Source organism: Sciurus vulgaris (assembly GCF_902686455.1).
Source record: "Sciurus vulgaris genome assembly, chromosome: 14".
Lineage (NCBI taxonomy): Eukaryota > Metazoa > Chordata > Mammalia > Rodentia > Sciuridae > Sciurus > Sciurus vulgaris.
The window spans coordinates 79,214,640-79,234,389 of record NC_136475.1 but is presented as its reverse complement, the minus strand read 5'-3'; the positions used below and the strand labels follow the sequence as shown (position 1 = coordinate 79,234,389).

The 19,750-nt window shown below is 43.7% G+C and overlaps 1 protein-coding gene across 13 annotated transcripts in view; it reads right to left on the bottom strand.

Annotated features, from left to right (window-relative positions):
* The window catches only part of DTNB (dystrobrevin beta), a 227,692-nt gene that overhangs the window by 16,195 nt on the left and 191,747 nt on the right, over nt 1-19,750 (bottom strand). For 10 of the 13 annotated variants that reach the window (XM_079111086.1, XM_079111081.1, XM_079111082.1 and 7 more), the window contains one exon: nt 14,154-14,174. The exons of the other annotated variants lie outside the window; for them this stretch is intronic. In XM_079111086.1, the coding sequence (XP_078967212.1) occupies nt 14,154-14,174 (21 nt within the window). The remainder of the gene's footprint in view (nt 1-14,153; nt 14,175-19,750) is intronic. 13 annotated transcript variants of the gene reach the window in all.

The window sequence follows — 19,750 nt, the reverse complement described above, 5'->3', positions numbered from 1 at the left end:
GCAGTGCACAGCAGCCCCCTTGACATGCTGACCCTCACCCTCGGGTTCATCTCTTAACTCTCAGCCCACTCGAAAGACATGGGCCTGACACTAAAACACAAGCTGAAGCCCTGGAATGTGCAACTGCACCTTGCCTCAAAAGCGCAGATGGGTTTTTATGCTGGAGAAGCAGACCTTCTCCATGGAGCCGGCCAAGCACTCTGCTCAAGGCAAAGAAACCCAGAATAAGCGGAAGAGTGGAGGCCGGGCCACACACCCCACAGCCAGTACCCAGAGATTATGGGAAACCTGAGAATCACAGAAATCTGTACAGTGGAGGAATGAGTCAGGTGGCTCAGGAATGGGGATAAGCTTTCCAATGGCAGGCATGAAACCACTGGGCGATTCTGGGTTGCAGCAGTCAAGAGGGCAGGTGGAGCAGGGAAGCTCTGCAGCATGCCACTCGGTGTTCCAGGATCTCCTGACACAGGACAGTGGAATCCTGTTGTAATGCTGCCTTTAACTAAGGCCTGAGTACATACAAGGGTGGTCATGTTTCTGACCAAGAACTAAACACAATACTCGTCCTGTAATTCAGGTTCTCTGAATACAGAGGCCCCTTGTAGTGGAAAGCAATTCTTCTGGGAAAGCAGAGCCAGAGACACATTGCAATCTCAACAACTCCCTGGGCTGCTGGCTCTTCACTTTTCAAATCAGCAAAGACTCTGAGAATCTAACAAAGGCATGGATCACATTCCAAAAACAGTGTTCAGAAATTATGCTTTTAATTTTAGAGGGTTCATGACCACAGGAAAATAGCCTGTCTTAGGTCAATGTTCATTTTTTTATTTGAGGAGACTGAGACCTAGAGAGTGACAAGGTCACAAACAAATCAATAGAGAGACTAAGAGGACACATAGGTCTTCGAATGACCTCAACTGCTAGGAAAAAATCTAAGCACATAGGGATCACAGTCCTACTTTCCTTTCTCTTTCTCTTTTTTCCCCTCAGTACTGGGGATGGAACCCAAGGGTGCTTTAGCACTGAGCTACATCCCCAGCCCTTTTTATTTTGAAACAGGGTCTCACTATGATGCTGAGGTTGGCCTGGTATTTGCAGTCCTCCTGCCTCAGCCTCCAGAGTCGCTGGGATTATAGGCCTGAGCCACTGCGCCCAACACAGCACCAGGTTTCTCAGGCCAGAAAGAATATGAATCAATCAAGACTTCTTACTGCTGAAGCTAACCAAGTCAATCTCATTTCCAGAACTGAGCATGGTGATTACACCTGTAATCCCAGTGACTTGGGAGGCTGAGGTGGGAGGATCACAAGCACAAGGCCAGCCTCAGCACCTTAGCAAGGCCTTAAGCAACTTAGTGAAACCCTGTCTCAAAAATAAAAAAAATATAAAAAGGGCTGGGGACTTAGCTCAGTGGCAAAGCACCCCTGGGTTGAATTCCCAATACAATAACCAAACAAACAAACATAAACTTCCAGTAAGAACAAGAAATATGCAAAAGTAGAACAGAAATCTAATAGTGGAGCCAAAACAGGTACACAGAATGCCAGAGAAGGTGAGCTGAGGACAGAGTGTTCCGGCCCCAGCTCTCATCTGAGCAGAAGAGAGGGACTCGCATGCTAAGGCAGAGAGCTGGCCAGAAGGCCAGATGCACAGAGCGAAGGTGCTGTCTTTAGCAGGAAAATGATATGGCAGAGCTCTTGGCCTGGCACATAGTAGGGGCTCCATAAATAGAACTTCCTTCCCTTTTTCTCCCCATGGAACAGGTAAGAATTTTGTCTGCTTGGTACACATTAAACTCAGGTAACCAAGGCCAGAAGAGAGGCTTGTGGCAAAAGCCTGCTGTTGAGAGTTAAGTTCTCTGGGGGGCAGCATAACAGCCCCCATGGATGCACCAACAAAAACTCCCAGCCAGGCTGTTATCATGGCAACAGAATGGAGGACACGTTAGGCTCCATCTCTTTCTCTCTGACACATGGACACCTGCCAGGTAGCAGATGGCCTGTGTGGACAATTACCTCCACTTTGCTGCAGTGTATTTAAATTAAACAAACTGGTCTCTTTACTAGCCTATTTTCAGAGGTCATCTCAAAAAAGCAAAAAATGATGCTGGGAGAAAGAAGTTGCAGTCTGAAGTTTAGGCAAAGCAACCACAACTGTACCGAGAATTGGGATGGATAAAGAACAGACTTCGAAGAGGTGAGAGCACCACACACTATTGCCAGCGCTGGTGGTGAGGGTTCTTGGAGGATACAGCTGCCTCATCAGCTGTGGAAGGAGCAGGAGCGAAGGGACAGGTCATCTGCTACCATACTGTCTGACCTGCTGCAAGATGAAAAAATAATTGCCTCACCTGACAAGAGTTCAGACTGCTGGGAGTAAGGACTGGAGATGGGAGCCACAGCACCTGGAGGAGATGAGGAAGACAGCCAAGGACACAGTGGCAGGATGTGGATCCCTCTGGGCTGAACCAGAAGCAGGGAAAAAAGGCAACTGCAGAGCTGTCTTAGCAAGGTGTCCCCTGAGAGCTGCGCCAGCAGAGCCTGAGAAGATGCACCCGGCTCCTGAACACCCAAGGGTGCTGAAGAGAGCCCGATCCCTCAGCTGGCCACGGGCATGTATCTGTTGGAAGGGCGAGGTCCTTCCACAGAGGGCTGCCACTGGCTTGCTCCTGCATCACATCAGGAAACTCAGCTCAACACAGGACCTCACTCACTGTGGTGGCCTGTCGGGTGTCCCAGGACTGTCAGTGTTGGCAACGGCAGAAGGCGATGGCTCTCAATCCACGACTGTGTTTACTGAGATCAAGCTAAATTACATAGAAGAAACAGCCTCTCGGAGGCTAAAAGGGGTGGGAGGCAAGGTGTTAACTTTCTTCGTGAAGAGAGATGGCACACTGAATTGCTGGGACAAAGAACAAAATTTGCCATAAACCCAAAGATAAAAGAAAGCTGAAATTTGAACTTTCAGCTAGGGAAGCTCATAAATTCCAAGACTAGCATCACTCTTTCCACTTGTTTCTCTGGGGTGCCCAGTGTTATTTGGAGATGGTCTCCCTGTTAGTCCTCACTGCAGAATTTCAAAGCCAGTTCTCAGCAAAACAACAGGGACCTCACCAAGAGAAAAATCCCTATAAAATGAATATTAAACACTCAGATTCCATATGACAAACAAACACTAATACAAGCTCCAAGGAATGTGTGGTCCTCATTCAGACAGCTAAACCAATTACCAGGCAGGCAGCAGTGATATTTTAAAATTCAGTGAGTCAGTGGTGGATCCTTCTGTGTGTTGGGGGGAGTGACATTCAGTCAGCCTTTCAGGGCAACGGACCTTCTACCCTAGAACCATGGTCTGGTTCGTGTATAACCTCACAGAGAAGTCCCTGGTGCTGGTGAATGCTGCTGTGACTTAGTCAAAGCCTTGACTGGCCACATTTTGGCATAAGGCCAAGGTTGAGCTCCAACCCCTGCTGAGATCCCTCCAGCTATTCAGAACCTAAAACAAAGTCAGTAGTGCTCAAAACTGGTAGCTTCCAATAGCTCACAGTTAAGGAAGCTATGCTGAACGGTTTGGTGGTCACTGAAGTGTGGATGTGGTTTTATATCAGAGAGATCATAGGCAAGCATGGCATCGTTGGCTAGAATGTTTGAAGACCAATCTTTTTTTTTTTTGTGGTGCTGGGGATTGAACCTAGGGTCTTGTGCTTGACAGGCAAGCACTCTAGGAACTAAGACCAATCTTTAACATCTGATTATATCCAATTTATTGTTTGAATTTTCTTGGACCATATATGATCAGATTGCTATCTGAGTAAAATAAGATGTGTCAGAAAAAGAAATCCAGTGAGTCAAATTTCACTGCTTTTTATAAAACCTGTGTGGTGAAGTATGGCACCTTCTCTAACAACACTCCATTCTTTGTCAAGTGCCTGTTTATGTAAATGGTGGTCAGAGGCCAGGCTTTGCAGATAGATGGACTTAGTCTGGATTCCATTTACTGGCTGTGTGCCCTTGGGCAACCAACTTAACCCTTCTGCACCTGGGATTCTTCATGTGACAATGGGGATGATGATATCTACTTCACAGGCAGATGAGGACAATTACGAAATACTCCACATAAATGGACAGAGGAGTGATCGGTGGGGAAGGAGACTGGAAATCTCTTGGTACTCATGCCAAACCCAAGTATCAGAATGGGGATTCTGGAGTGTCTTGGAGGCTCACATGAGCACCACAGAGAGATTCTCTGGGCTCAGTGCAGGGCTTCTTAACTAGGACAGTTTTACCAGCTGAGGACCCAAAGGTGGGGGTACTCAGTGGGTGAGGTTAAGGTTTCTGCTAAACATCCTACAATGCACAGGACAACTCCTCACAAAAGAGGTATCTGGCCCCAAATGTCAGCCATGCGAAGGAGAAAAACCTGCCTGGAGGTGACTCAGCATCACGCAGTCCTGCAGAGGTTGATCCATGCAGTTGTGTTTTGTTATATTGTTATTGTGGTGCCCGGGATCAGGCCCAGGCCTTGCACGTGCCAGGCACTGAACTACAGCCCCAGCCTTGTCCCACGCTTTCCTCTTAGGCTGTGAGCTGCTGTGGAAGGAAGGGAATCTACCAGTAGTCTCAGATTTAGTTAGACCCTTCAAGGCCCAGGGACAAACTCCTGCACATTTGTGAGATGTGGCCACAGGCCTGAAAGAATATTCTAGGTTCTCTCTTAGTTTCCTGGTTAAAGTAGGAGTAAAAGTTAATAGTTCCCTAGTTAAATGTATGAGCTAAATTTTGAAGTGTGGAAGCAATTAATAAATAGCAAATTTTGGATACATTTTAAGTTACTCATAATTTATAATAATAAAGCCAAGGAAGAATTTAGTCAGTCTTCTATATAGAGCAGGATTGCGCCAGCATAGACTCTTACTAAAGGCATCACCTGCGCAGCAGCTAATGCCTCTGTGCATTGTCTGACATCCTACTTTTTCTTTTTTTTAAACATAAGAGCATCTATTTGGCGGCCCCAAATGTGAGTTAATTAATTTGCCAAATGATGATTACCAGTAAATGTAGAATATAGTCTCCTGCATCCTTTGTGACATACTTCTTTTGGTGGATCTGAGCAGATGTTCTTTTTGCTGTGGCCTCTAGGCCAGGAAGTACTACACTTTGGCATTATTGTTGCATGAACACCAGAAGAGCCTGAGGTTCAACCATCACAGCCTCCTGACCTGAGGAAATTCTGACAAAAGCTCTCAGAGTGAAAGGTTTTAGCTGGACATGGTGGCAATGCCTGAAATCCCAGTGATTTAGGAGGTCGAGGCAGGAGGGTCTCGAGTTTGAGGCCATCTTCAGAAACTGAGCAAGATCCTAAACAACTTGGCAAGACCTTGTCTGAAAATAAAAAATGAAAGGGGCTAGGGACATGGTTCAGTGGTAAAGTTCTACTGGATTCAATGTCCAGTGCCAAAAAAAAAAAGAGAGAGAGAAAGTTACAGAAATAATCCCATGCGGAGAGAAGATGTGGTCTAATAAAGAGAAAGAGTGCTAGGGAACCTTGTCCTGTTGGAGACATGCCGAGTAGCACAGAGATGAGCCAAAGGAGAAGGGTGCCAGCACCTTTCTTAGGGTGCTTTCTTTTGTCTAGAAAAGTTGGAAGCAGGAGGTTGGCATGAATAAACTTCAGGGAAGGTGTTGGTTATTGAAAAAAAGCCCAGTTAATGAAGTGAGAGCCAGGTGGTTTCAGTCACAAGAGGAAAAACTAGTACAATGTACTCAGATGGATTTCTGTAGACTCCTCACAAATTATAGGCTCTTCCCATTGGTGTCAATGACAAAAAAGAAAGAAAAAAAAGAAAAAAGAAAAAAATCAAAGAACTGTGGAGCTGGACCTTAACAGATAAGGAAACTGAGGTTGTTCAGATGGGAACAAAATGAGATTTTGCCAACAAGGCTCCATTAGTCAGAAGTGCTACCTATTCACAGGTAATATACCACACAGATGTGAGCTTCCCTTCATGATAGAGGGTAAGGATAATAGCAGTGAGATAAAGCCCATTTTTCAAAGCTGTTTGTATTCTACTACTCTACTGAAATTTTCTTTCTAAAGTTGTCAATAACTTCAATATTGTCAAATCCAAGGGCTTCCTGGTCTTCTTTACTGTCTCCTTTTTGAAGCTTTCTGGGTTTCCAAAAGAACCCCTGATCCTACCTCCTCTCACTGACTCTTCTTTCTTCTTGTCTACTCTTGATTCTCCCAAAGGGTCATGTTTATGGTTTGGATCTTAAACGTCCCCCTGAAAAGCTCATGCTAGGCAATTCAGCAGGAATGTGCTGAGGTGAAATGATTAGATTATGAGGGCTATAACCTCATCTGTGGATTACTTAACCCATTTGATGGATTACTAATCTGAATGACACTGGGAGTAACTGTTGATAGATGGGGTGTGACTAGAGGAAGGAGGTTGCTGGGGATGTGTGGCCTTGGACTGTACCATGTCCCTGGCTCCTTTGCTCTCTGTTTCTTGGCTGGTACAAGCTAATGCTTTACACGACCACACTGTTCCACCATGATGTTTCTGCCTCTCCGCAGTCCCAGAAAAATGGAGTTGTGGACTGAACCTCTCAAACTATGAGCCCAAAATAAGCTTTTCCTCCTCTAAATTGTTATTGTCATGTCACAGAAATAATTCCAACTCTGATTTTATTATCAAAAGATTCCAAATCTATGTTGTTAGCCCTGTTTTCCCATTGGTGTTTCAGTTGCACATATCAAAGAATCTAGGAGACCTTTTTGTTTGACTGTCTGGCTATTCTATGTAACCCTCAAGTCAGATCAACTCTCCCTTTTACTTCTTCAGCCAAAGGTACCCTTCATTTTTCCAGGTTCTCAGGCTCCAAACCTAGATGGCATCTATCACTCATCTCTTTCTGTTGATCCTTTGCTGAGATTCAGACTAGGGGAGATAGTGGGTTCTAGAAGTTCAATATTCTTCCATGGAAAGAAAATTTCGATGGTGTGGAGAGAATTTTCCTGGAGCTCTCAGAGGACAATTTTCATATGTCATGTGCATTCTGGTTAAGAGAGGAAAAGTTGGGCTGGGGAGATAGCTCAGCTGGCAGAGTGCTTGCTTTGCAAGCACAAGGCCCTGAGTTCAATCCCTAGTACCACAAGAAAAAAAAAAAAAAAAAAAGAGAGAGGAAAAGTTAGGAATATAGTACAAAAGTACAAAAGGGAAAAAAAAATGTAGGTGAGAGGGGCCGGGGTGGAGCTCAGTGGCACATCACTTGCCTAGAGTATGTGTGAGGTCCTGGGTTCCATCCTTAGCACTGGTGGAAAAAGTCTTAGCTTGTCCTTGATGAGAGTGATGACAAACACTGTTCAGATGACAAGTCCATTTCCCCTTGTATCTTCAGATTGCAAACTCCTCACAGATATCCAGGGAGTTTGGGGGGAAAGGCAGGCATGGTGGCACATGCTTATTATCCCAGCAACCTGGGAGGCTGAGGAAGGGGGATTGCAAGTTTGAGGCCAGCCTCAACAACTCAGTGAGACCCTGCTTCAAAGTAAACAGGGCCTGGGATATAACTCAGTGGTAGAGTGTCCCAGGGCTCAACCCCTAGTTCCTCCCAAAAAAGTTTTGAGGGAGTAAAATACAGATATTTACTTTGGATACTGTAAATGATAATTCCTCTTTTTTGGAGAACAAAAACAAACAAACAAAGGAACTGAAGGAGCCTACAGTAAGCACAGGTGCCAAGACTGATGAATGAACACCACGGCAGGTGTAAGCCATCAGTGAGCAGCTGGACTTCTGGACATACAGACATAGGTACATATCCTAGAACTGGAACCCAGACTAAGGTCTGTGGGGCAGTCATGCAAGAGAGCACTTTGATACTCATTTACCAATGAACACCCATGCATCGCAAACACAGGAGGGCAGCGGTGGTGCCCAAGGCTCAGGAAAACAGTAACCAGGCTTGAGTTACTACTTCTAGGGCATTGTGTCAGCCATGAAATTACTTCAGTACTACTTGAGGGTGATATTATCCTTTCATCCTCTGGAAGTCCAAGCTTGTTGCCTTGAACACATGTGGTAAAACACTGCTGAATAAACAGGAATGGTAACCCTTTCCTTTCAGGAAGAAGCAGACTCTTCTAAGTCAGAGAGCCCAGACTTGAGAAGCACGTGAATCTGGGTCACTTCCCGATGAGAGGTGAACCAAGGTGAATGAATCAGGAGGGGGAGTGACCCATGAGGCATCGAGGAGTTCACTAACAATCCCTTTAGTGGACAAAGAGGAGGTCTTTATTTTTATTTTTTTGGTACCTTCTCTTAAAATACAAAGTTAGTTTCATGAGGTTTGTGGGAGCCCTCACATGTTGACCATGGCTAACTAAATGCTGAGTGTCCTTCCTCTAAGGCAAATTTGGTGGAGCCATGATCAAAAATGCACGCTCCTGGGAAATGACCCAAACCACGCTTTCTTTGTTGTTGTGGCACTGGACTATCTGGGGCTTGGAAACCAGAGAGGGTGTGAGGAGAAGGTCCCTCTTGATACCCCAACTACTGACATAAAAAGAGACGTCCCAAGCATGGCAATACTCTCGTAGCAGACCCCCAACATCCCTCTAACTACATCATTTTCAGGGTGTTGGCCATGTTACTCTTTGGACCACCAACGCACTACTAACTTGGGTTATGGTGACCTCTGTTGGAGCCTCCTCTATCCTTACGTAACTTTTGATATTTAAAGTTACTATCTTTGAGCCTCATGTTCCTATGCATTTACCATATGGAATGATCTGTTCAGGGAAACACATCGTGAATAAGCTGAACCCCTGGCCTTGGACAGCTCATTTCACTGGTTCCAAGAGATCCGGCAATGAAATTTGATGGTGTATTGAGTTACTGGGAAAAATGGAGTCCTGAGATATTCCTAGAGTGAATCTGTACAACTTAAATTGGGAATGTTGTTGACCTAGACTCAGGAGAGCCAAGGTTCCAGTGCACCACTGCCAGCAGGGTCCTCATCAGCATGCTGTTACATCAGTGTGTCCTTTGTAACATGCTGGCATGGAGCAAGAATTAGAATATTTCCAAATGGCACGAGTGATTACAGATATCCTGCATTTTATAAATGATCAGTGTTAAAAAAGAGGGCAATAATACATAATCAATATCTGTTCTTTAGAAATAATAATAGAGCTAATAATACTAATATATTACCTTGATGTTCCTATTTGTTTAGTAACACTGAATTTTGTTTTCCTAAATTCTTTATTTATTTCTGAACTATAATTTAGTCTCCTGAAGGGATCTACCTCTTATGTGAGACTACCTTGAGCAAAATCACAGTTATAGATACTTGAAACCAGTTTTATTCCTCATTATTAATACAATTATTAATTCATACAGTTTTTGGTTATTACTGGTTATCATTCAACAAATATTTACTAAGTATCTACTGTGGGAAAGGCTGGTGGGCAGCTGTCCTCCAGCTAGTGGCTGGGAATATGATAGTGAAGAAAGCAAAGTCCTTCAATTATATTCTGAAGATGGTCCTGGGCCTGATTAACCCTCGTAAGCCTCTTAAGCTACAGTGCGGTTGACACTCAGTGAAGTCTTATCTGACATAGGCAGTTCTGCCCTTCATTATAACCCTTAGATCTGAAAAGGAAAAGGGAAGGAGAAAGGAAAAAGAATTACCAGGCCAAATACTGATGACGATCAAAGCACTTGGCTGAGGCTAAAGGCAGAACCTTAGCAACAAAGCTTTTTTTTTTTTTTAAGTTTGTTTTTAAGTGCTGGAGATTGAAGCCAAGGTTCTACCACTGAGCTATGCCCCAACACTTAGCCTCAAAGTTTTAAAAGTAACAGTTACTCCCATTACTCTCAGGTTCCCCCAAAGCCAAGACAATCTGTGATGCTGTGATATAGTAAGTATGCATCTGATCTTCTATCATGATTTAGATTTGAAGCTCAAGTATGAGATAATGCAAGAAAATTGAGAGGTGAAATGCTCGGGTTTTGACAGCATTAACGTAATCAGTGCATTAATCTGCTGATAGGTAGTAAGTGGGTGGTAACTGTAGGCAGGGAGGGTGTGGCTGAAGGAGGTAGACCACTGGGGGTGTGACTTTGGGGTTTGTATTTGACTATAAACTCTGGTGAGCAGAGTCTCTCTGCTTCCTGATTGTCATGTCCTGAGCTGCTTTTCTGTCATGTCCCTTCACCATGGTGTTCTGCCTCTTCTTGGGCCCAGAGGAACAATTTGGCCATCTAGGGACTGAGTCTTCTAAAACTGCAGGCACCAAATAAATTTTTCCTCCTCTGTATTGTTCTCGTCAGGTGTTTTGGTCATAGCAGTGATAAAGCTGACTAAAACATCTTTTTTCCCAGATTCTTAGCAGAAGAGCTTCTATAACCCTTGGAATCTCCAGAGCGATAGGGTGTTTTTTACATTCTAATCAGATGACTGGTGGTTGGGGCCCTTTAGACAAGCTTCAGCATGGGAACTGGTTGCCAGAAAGACCAAGGCACACTTAGAGAGCTGGAACTTTCAAAACTCACCAGCCTTCTGAGGGGGGAGGGGCTAGAGATGGAGTTAATCACCAAGAGCCAATGACTTACTCAATTCCACTTATGTAACAGAACTCCATAAAACCCTTAACAAAGAGGCTCCAGGATCGGCGAACGCATCTGCAGGCCAGGAGGTAGCATACCCCAACACCACAACGAGAGAAGCTCCCACGCTTCTGGACCCCTTTTGGACCTTGCCCTATGTACCTCTTCATCTGGCTGTTTATCTGCATCCTGTATAACATCCTTTATAAAAACCTGTTAATAGCAATCGAAGCGTTCCCCAAGTTCCATGAATCATCAGAGCCAATTACTGAACTTGAGGAAGGGTCATGATTTGCAGTTAAGTCAGACATAAGTGTGGGTGACCTGGGGATCTGCTACTTGTAATTGGTGACTGAAGTAGGGGTCGGCCTTGTGAGATGAACCCTTAACTTCTGGAGGGTCTAGGTAAACTCCAGGTAGTTAGTGTCGGAATTGAATTAAATTGTAGGACTAACAGTTGGTGTCTGCAGTGAACTAGAGATTTTGTGTGGCATGAAACCCCCGCATATTTGGTGTTAGAAGTGTTCTGTGGGTAGGAACACAGTAGTAATAGTAAATCCCTGAAAAGGGGAGAAGCAAGAAGGTGGGCTGAGAGGTTCATTATAATGTATTTATAGAGCCTGTTTTTGGAAGCATGTCTAGCAAATTCATTTAAAAAGTCTTTCATAGCTGAGTGTGGTGATGTGCACCTATAATCCCAAGTACTCAGGAGGCTGAGGCAGGAGGATCCCAAGTTCAAGGCCAGTTTGGACACCTTAGTGAGACCCTGTCTCAAAAAATAAAAAGAACCGGGGATGTAGTTCATTGGTAGAATACTTCTGGGTTCAATACCCATCCTGAAAACACAAAAGTCTTCTACGATCATTTTTTTAACCCATTTAAGATAATACATTTTGATAGAAAAGAAATCAAACTACACTAGCCAGAGTCTGGGAGGAAGAACAGGTTACAACTTAGCCCTGTGTTATGTACTCTTACCTTTTTGTCTCTCACTTAGCAATGATGTGGATAAAGCAGAATAGCTAGTATATTTTCACTCAGTACTGGGGATTGAACTCAGGGGTGCTCTACCACTAAGTTACATCTCAGCCCTTTTTATTTTTCCTTTTGAGACAGGGTCTTGCCAAATTGCTGAGGCTGGCTCTAAACCTGTGATTCTTCTGCCTCAGCCTCGTGAGTAGCTAGGATTACAGGTAGGTGCTTCCATGCCTGGCTAATTCTAAAGTTTTATAGTCTTTTCAGCTATGCAAGCGGAATACTACACGAATTATGTAAAATCAGCCACTCAGTCCAAATTGGAGCCTCGGGGCTGAGTCTTAGGTGAGTCCAGTTTAAGCCTGTGAGGTGGACGGATAGGGGTTTCTGCCAAGGTCAACAGGGCAGCATCTCCTGCCTCATACCACGGTGGGGAAAGCCGAGGACAGAGCTGTCTGTGCCCACTGGTTTACGGACAGACTCAGGAGACTGTGAGGACTCCGCTGCAGCTTAGGACCCTGGCTGTGGAGAAGTCATAAAACCACGCACAAGAGGCTGGGGGCAGCCTTCAGCAGTCCACTGCCCATTCTGCCACCTTCAAGAGGACGACGATGCAGAATGAAAGGTCACTGAAACGAACGTGCTTTGTTTAATTCCCTGTATGCTCAAGGTGGTGGTGACTGTTGTTGTTGTTGTTGTTATTATGGGCTTGGGGATTGAACCCAGGGCTTTATAATGCTAGGCAAGTACCCTTTCACTGAACTGTGTCCCCAACCCTTAGTGTTAGCTTTAAATTGGCCTAAGAAATAGCACAATGATGCATTCCTATTTCTTGGATTACATGTTAGTCCATAAATTGAAAAAAAAAAAAAAAACATAATGTGTACTGGAAGTTCTACTACTACTGTTAAAATAAATATTCAAGATGTTTACCCTCCTCTGAAAGAGAGGTCTCAGGTAGAGGGAGGGTATGTCCAGTTCTTGCACAGAGAAATCAGGAGACACTAGTCTGGAAGAGTGTTGGAAGTAGGCTCCCAGCAAGTAGCTTTAGCTGTAAAGTGCATCTCTGGAGGTCAGGAGCTTGGGGGAAGTGGTGCTTGGGATCAGCAAGGAGGTCATACTGCACAAGAGGAGATAAGACTACTAGGGAAGTGGGCGGGAAAAGGAGAGAAAGGATGAACGATCTCTTCCCTTCCCTCCACCCCGCTCACTCACTCTCCTACTTGTGGGAGGCTTTAAGGTTCTGCTCACTCCTACTTGTAAGCACACTTGAGGACTATACCTCCCTGCCCACTTGAAGGTAAGTGTGGTCATGTGACGTGCTCTGGCCAACGAAGTGGAGAGGAAGTGATGTGTGTCACTTCCTGGTACAAGATCAGGAAGCCTGGGACTGAGCCTCTGCTTTGAAAATGTACATTTGTAAATGGAAGTGCCAAAAGATTGAAGAGATAAAGCTCTGTGTGAATCAGGGAAACAGCAAAACCAATCCCAGCAAGAATGAAACCAAACAAGTTTTTGTTACATTAACGACATTGGGATCCTCGGTCTCTGCCTCCTTCTCCCTGACGTGCTGGCAGTTCCCACCACCCCTCCCTGCCCCTCCCTCCCCACCTGGCTCTTCCTTCCCTTTCCTCTACTCTGTGCTCTAGGATTCCACTGCTCTCCTAACTGGAGAAAATAAGCGTGTTTTATATTCCTATTCTTAATCTAAAGCAAGGATAAGTTTGTGTTTTCATAAAAAAATGGGTAACTTTTTGAATTAAACATTTCATATTTCTTGAGTTTTAGTTTCCCTGAGGTAAACTAAGCTTTAGCTTATATAAAGATATATGCTTTGAAAACCTGATTTTTTATATAAACAAATTTAAGTGACTCTTGTGTATAGGTCCTCAGTTGGTTTTCTTATGTGGCTATCAGGAAAAAAAAAAAAAATCACCCTCCCCAAACATGCAGACAGCCATGTAGCTCAAAAACCCCAAGCTCCCTGGCCCAGCAGCCGCTCTAAGTGGCAAACCACTTTCTGTGCAGTTGGTCTGTTGGTTGTCACCAGTCATTTTGTTAAGAGGGCTGGAGAAGAAGAGTGTCCAGCAGCTTATTCAAGACTGTCAGACACCTTGGGTTATGTGAAGAACTAGTCATTTCCATGCACATTCATTCATGCCACTGCATTCAGACCCGAGGTCACCCCCATTACTCTGAAAGTTGGTTCAAGCAATTAAAGTCCCTCTAGACAGAAGACAGCAGAAAAGGAAAGGGCAGGAAAATACAATGGTAGCCTGGTTAATCATGCATATTTAAATAAGCACAGCAGATGTGCACTTAAAAATTTTTAACAAGCTCTGGTTTCACGTAAAAACATGCTCTGCTAGGTAAACATGACCAGGACTTTTAGGCCATTTTAGACACCATGGAGGAAACTACTGAGGGTTTTACACATGACCAATTCCTCAGAGATGATGCAGGGCAGGAAGGAGAGGGGAAAGGAGGCAACATTTATATTAGGAACAGAAGAACATGCACAGGAGCAAAAGTCGAGAGGAGAATTCTGAAGTGCACTTACTGCCTGCTTTTGCTCTTCTTCCTAGAAGTGATGAAGATGAAAAAAAGGCAGAGGAGAAAAGGAGAGAAGTTAATGCTGTCACCACAAATCTTGGGAAGACGTGATAGAAGAAATGAGGCAAACCAGGCCAGTCCCTGGGTTCTCAGATCAAAGGGCCTGTCCATTACAAGAGCACCAATGGGACACAGAAAACGGCAGGCCTCTGCCCAACCAGTCAATTCACTGCTAACTTACAGAGCTGAAAGGAAAGACCATGAGAAACCGTCTAGTCCAACTTCCAAATTTACAGATACTAGAGGCCAAGAGAGCCTCTCTTTCTAGGGTCACATAACTGTTTAAGTAAACTGATAGAAGACATTCAAGCAACATGCTAATCATTATTCTACTTCACCATTCACAATTCACAAGTGATTAGGTACATTTATCTAGGCCAGCTGTTCTCACGGTGTGGGGCACAGGCCAACAGCATAAGCACTCCCAGTAACTTATTAGAGATGCAAATTTGGCCAGACTCACAGAATGAAAGTTCTAGAATGGGGCACAGCAGTGTGACCGAGTCTTTCACCCTAGTTTGAAAACCATTGCTCTAAGTTTCCAATGAGCAGTTCCACCTGATCACAGGTCTTCTTTTCTAGTACTCTCTCCCCACTAGACAAACTTGTTGGAACTGTACCCCCTTCCACTTGTTTTCATGCTCTTTGTTGTTGTTTTGGGGGAAGCACATGCTCACGTACCCCCAGTAAACTGGAGACTGCTTCAGAAAGCCTTTCAAAACAGAATTCTCAGTCTTGGGTCTTCATTAGTTTATCACAGGTCTATTTAGTAATGCTTACGCAGAAGGCACTGGAAACAAAGATCAGGTCTGACTTTTAAAACCCTTTGGAGATGGCATGTAGAGCTGGCCCTTGCTAACTCCAGGTGACTGACCAGATGAAGGCACTATCAGACACTGCAGGCAAAGCCAAAGATGAGATAATCACTTTCGAGTTCCTTTCTCCTTGGTCCTCTGCTCTCTGGCTACTCTACTCTGTCTTTTAATGGATTTCTTCGCTTCCTCTTTCTGTGCCTCATCATAGGTGACTGTGCTCAGGGAGCATTTGCTCTTTGCTCCAGTATGTAAATCTTAAAGCGGCTGCAATGGTTCTACTTAAGCTGGATCCACATGTGCAGGACACAAGTCTAGGAGTCTTAGCAACAGATATGTGTTCCTCCTCTCACAAAGTCTGCAGATCTAGCTGTAAGGGCCGAGTGATTTTAGTTAAGCAAATGAATTGCACCAGGGAGAAAGAGTAAGTAAAAACTTGGGAGAAAATATTTTTTATTCCTGCAAGGGAGAGACGTGAACTAGAAATTAAAAGAACAGCAAGAAATTCTTTGAGGCAGTTCTGATTCTGCCCAGGGAGGTGTTTTTCTGTCAGCTGCCAGGTACTGACCAAATCTAACCCCCAGAGAGCCCAGACGGGGCCCTGAGCAGAGCTCATTCACCTGAAGAAGGTAGAGGTTTCCTGGCTATGCAAGTGCACACAAGGCTCTAGCCAGGAGGAGAGGTGTTCAGCTGGGAAGTTATCTCCCTTCCCAGTCAGACTTGCCGCTGGTGCAGGACAGTGCTTACATTCAGCCGGCAAGGCAAACAACCACAGGAGAGTTATTAAACAATTTTAAAACGTGTTTCTTATTGCTGCTACCAAGTATTGAAATGGAAATTGGGATGGCAGGGGAGAAATGGGGCAATTCTCACAGGCTGAAACCCTTTCTTAGGTCAAAAGATCAGTTTCTTAGAACTGCCTCTCAGATACCTCCCAATTGTCACTGTTTTTCCAGCATGTTTAATGCTTGCCCACGTGGTGGCTCTGCTATGTATGTTTGCGCAAAGACATGAAACCATTATGATTGACAATGCACATGTGTGCCACGTTAGGATGGGGCTGATGGACAGGCTATCATTCTCAGGATTTCGAGGCCTCCGTGTGCACTTGTGGACTTTGGCAAAGTGTTACCTAGGATGGAGCTGTATAACTTAAACACACACAGTTATTCAGATAAAGTCTTTAAGGCTCTATCAACACAGTAAACAGGTTAGATATAAGTTCTTAGAACTTTTCGTTATCAATTAGTAAGTGGGGGTCAGTAAACACTGATGACAAGGGACAGAGCCAACTTGATTTAAAGGGATCATAATACCTTATTTTTTAAAGTGCAAATCCTAGAAGTTCTTATGACATCTAAAAATGTGTGAATCTCTTTCACATGGGGTAAGATCTGGCCAGGTGGCCAAAGTAACAGCATAGTTTCTGTGGTCCTCTATACAAAAACATACGTTCTAGCTAGATAAACATTTGTAAATGAGATTGAAATTCAAAACATTGGTATTTATCTGTATATTATGTATTTATCCCTATATAAATGTGTTTCAAAAGCAATGTTGGAAACATGAGCTGGTATAGTGGCACACACCTGTGATTCCAGCTACTCAAGAGGCTGAAGCAAGGCAATTGCAAGTTTGAGTCCAGCTTGGGCAACTTAGCAAGACCATGCCTCGAAATAAAATACATGTAGTTCAATGGGTTCAATCCCGAGTATGTCCCCCGCCCCTCCACACACACAAAAAGAAAACATGTGCATTAGAAACAGAAACACTAGCCCACAACCATTTCTAGATTAAATAAGAAGTTTGAGGCACAGGTTATTGATACACTCACTAATCAGGGGAAAAATGTAGGAAAAAGATATGTACAGAAACATATCAGTCTATATTATATCATTAAATATCAGTCTATATTATATCATTAAATATCAGTCTATATTATATCATTAAATATCAGTCTATATTATATCACTAAAGGAAAAAACAACTGAGAAGGAGGTCCCTGGTTCCTTGGTGACGGGATTGAGTCTCTTCACCATTACTCACCAAATACCTAGCACGGCATTTAGGAATCCAGCACATTTTTGTAAAATAAACATGTAATTAGTTTTTACCCTGCCTTTTTCCTCCAAAAGGAAGATTTTTATTGACTGAATTAATAAACAATGGTGCCACTTATGTATACTTACTTAAATGATCACTTTTCAGATAAAAAGATGAAGTACAAAATATCTTACTGAAGCTCAATGAAGTGAAAGAACTCCTGTGAAATGGAGATTCACTGTAAGATGTATGTTAATCTATGAGCCTCCCAGATCATGTGGCACGACTGTCCATTTGACTAACTGCTTACAGCTGTTTTATGACGAATTAAATGCTAACAGACTGAACATCAATGAAAGGAGGACAGTCATTTGAAATTAAAATTAGGAGTCCAAAGGGTACTTTTATTATGGGTTGGTGAAATTTTTTTTAATAGCAGGAAAGCATCTTTGAGATTTTAATAGACGTCACTGACTTCTATATATGACCCTTTGGGAATGCATTTAATACACAAATTAAGATTTTGCTGTAATTCTTTTAGGAATCTGGACATTACTAAGGACATCAGATTTTCAACTGTGAATTCTATTCCATGGATAAAAAGATAACAGTTCTAGGCTTGTGTTTACAAATTCTTCCTCCCTATCGGAATGGCCTCAGCCTGTCGTGGGTAAATGATAAGGTGGTAAGGTGGGTAAAAATCTGGCAGGGGATCCTACAAAATGGGATTGCAGGGTCCTGCTTATTTTGCTGAAATTATAATACTAAAAGTCAGAAAGAAACTCGGGATTTGGAGTTAGAATTCCAGGCACTATCTCATTTTATTTAGCCCCTGAATACAAGTGCCAAAGGTACTCCACAAGGTCACAGTGGTACATGTGGGGCTCTAAACCAGGAGCTCTAAGGATGGCCAAGGACAATCCAAATGAAGGGAAAGGGCACTGCCCTACGTTACTTGGGAGAAATACACCCTGGCTTCCCTTGGTTTGCAGAAAACTTTTGCCTTCTACAAAATCACCCTAGGGCACTGTCTCATCTACGCGTGGGTAATGTTTGAGAGTGTCTTTCTGAAACGGAGATTGACACAGGGGAAGGGGGAGGGGATTCCCCCATTACCTCCTGTCCCATAGATACATCAACTCCACAAAGCAGGGCTTTATTGTCCCACATGGCTGCAGGTGTTACACAGGCCAAGTATATTTATGTGCACTACTACTGACTAAAGTGGGTGGCTGGATCACTCAGCTTGGTATCTGACGACTACTAGAAGGATTTGGACCAGGTTTTTAGGTAAGGTTTTCTTTAAAGCAGACTATTCTATTCTTTGGTACTGAGGAATGAACCCAGACACACTCAACCACTGAGCTACATCCCCAACGCTTTTTATTTTGTTGAGACAAGGTCTAAGATGCCTAGGGCCTCGCTAAGTTGCTAAGACTGGCCTTGAACTTGAGATCCTCCTGCCGCAGCCTCCTGAGTAGCTGAGATTACAGGCATGCACCACTGTGCACAGCTAAACCAGACTCACTTAGACATTATGTATTTTTGAGGGGAAATTCTGTTAACAGGATTAATGTAGAAAAATGTCCAGGTAAATAAAACAGAAAAATGAAAAACTTGGTTCAAGACTAAAATAAGTCATTGTCTGAGGAAGTCAAAAGTGTTTACAACACAAATACAACATTTGTCCAGTGGCCAGTACCCACCAGCTCCATTAGTAAGGGACGGGTTAAGAATGCAGAAGCCAAGGAGAACTCTCCAAGTTGCTATTTTCTTGGCTACTACTCCTAATCAGACCATTGTCACCTTGGGCCTAGATAATTCCACAGGTTTCCTATTGTTCTTTAGTTTCTCCTCTTTCTAATCCATCCCAAGCATTTTCCTAAACTTATTTTTTAAAAACTTTTGGTGACTCCCTTTTGGTCACGTGACGTTCATGAAGTTTGCACTCCTCACGCTGGTGGTGAGGCACTCCCCACGCTGTGATTAGCACTCTGGCTGCTCACCGTGTGTCAAACTACAAATATGGGGGTTCACAGCAGGGACAATCAAGTGTCCTGTTGTTACTGCTGCATCACCAGACAAGTGTTTCTGTTCACTGTCCATGAAATTGTCCAGGTGAGGACACTGAAATGCTGTAGGCCTTTCTCTGCTCTGGCTAAGGGGTTATAATATACTTTTCAATAAACACAGAAAAAACTGAATTATTCTGGATTTATTCAGGTATATTCCCAATATACTAAACCTAGAGCTAACATGGTAATTTATTCCTCATATTGTAAAGTTATTGTTTAGAACTGGATTGATTAGGTTGGTTTATGTGATGGTTACTCTGTCAAATTGACTTGGTTAAGAGATATCCAGATTACTGATAAAACTTTATTTCTAGATGTGTCTGCGAGGGTGTTCTAGAAGAGATTGGCATTTGGATCAGTGGTCTGAGAAAAGAAGATTCACCTTCACCAATGTGGGTAGACAATACCCAATCCACTGAGGAACTGCATAGCGTGCTCTCTCTTCTGCTACTGGGGCATTCATCCCTTCCCGCCCTTGGACATGGAAGCGCCACCGATTTTCAAGTCTTTAGACATCAGGACTTATGCTCGTGATCCGATACCCATTCCCAGCACAATCTCTAGACTGGGGGCTACACCAGCAGCTCCCCTGGTTCTTGGGCCTTCGGACCCAT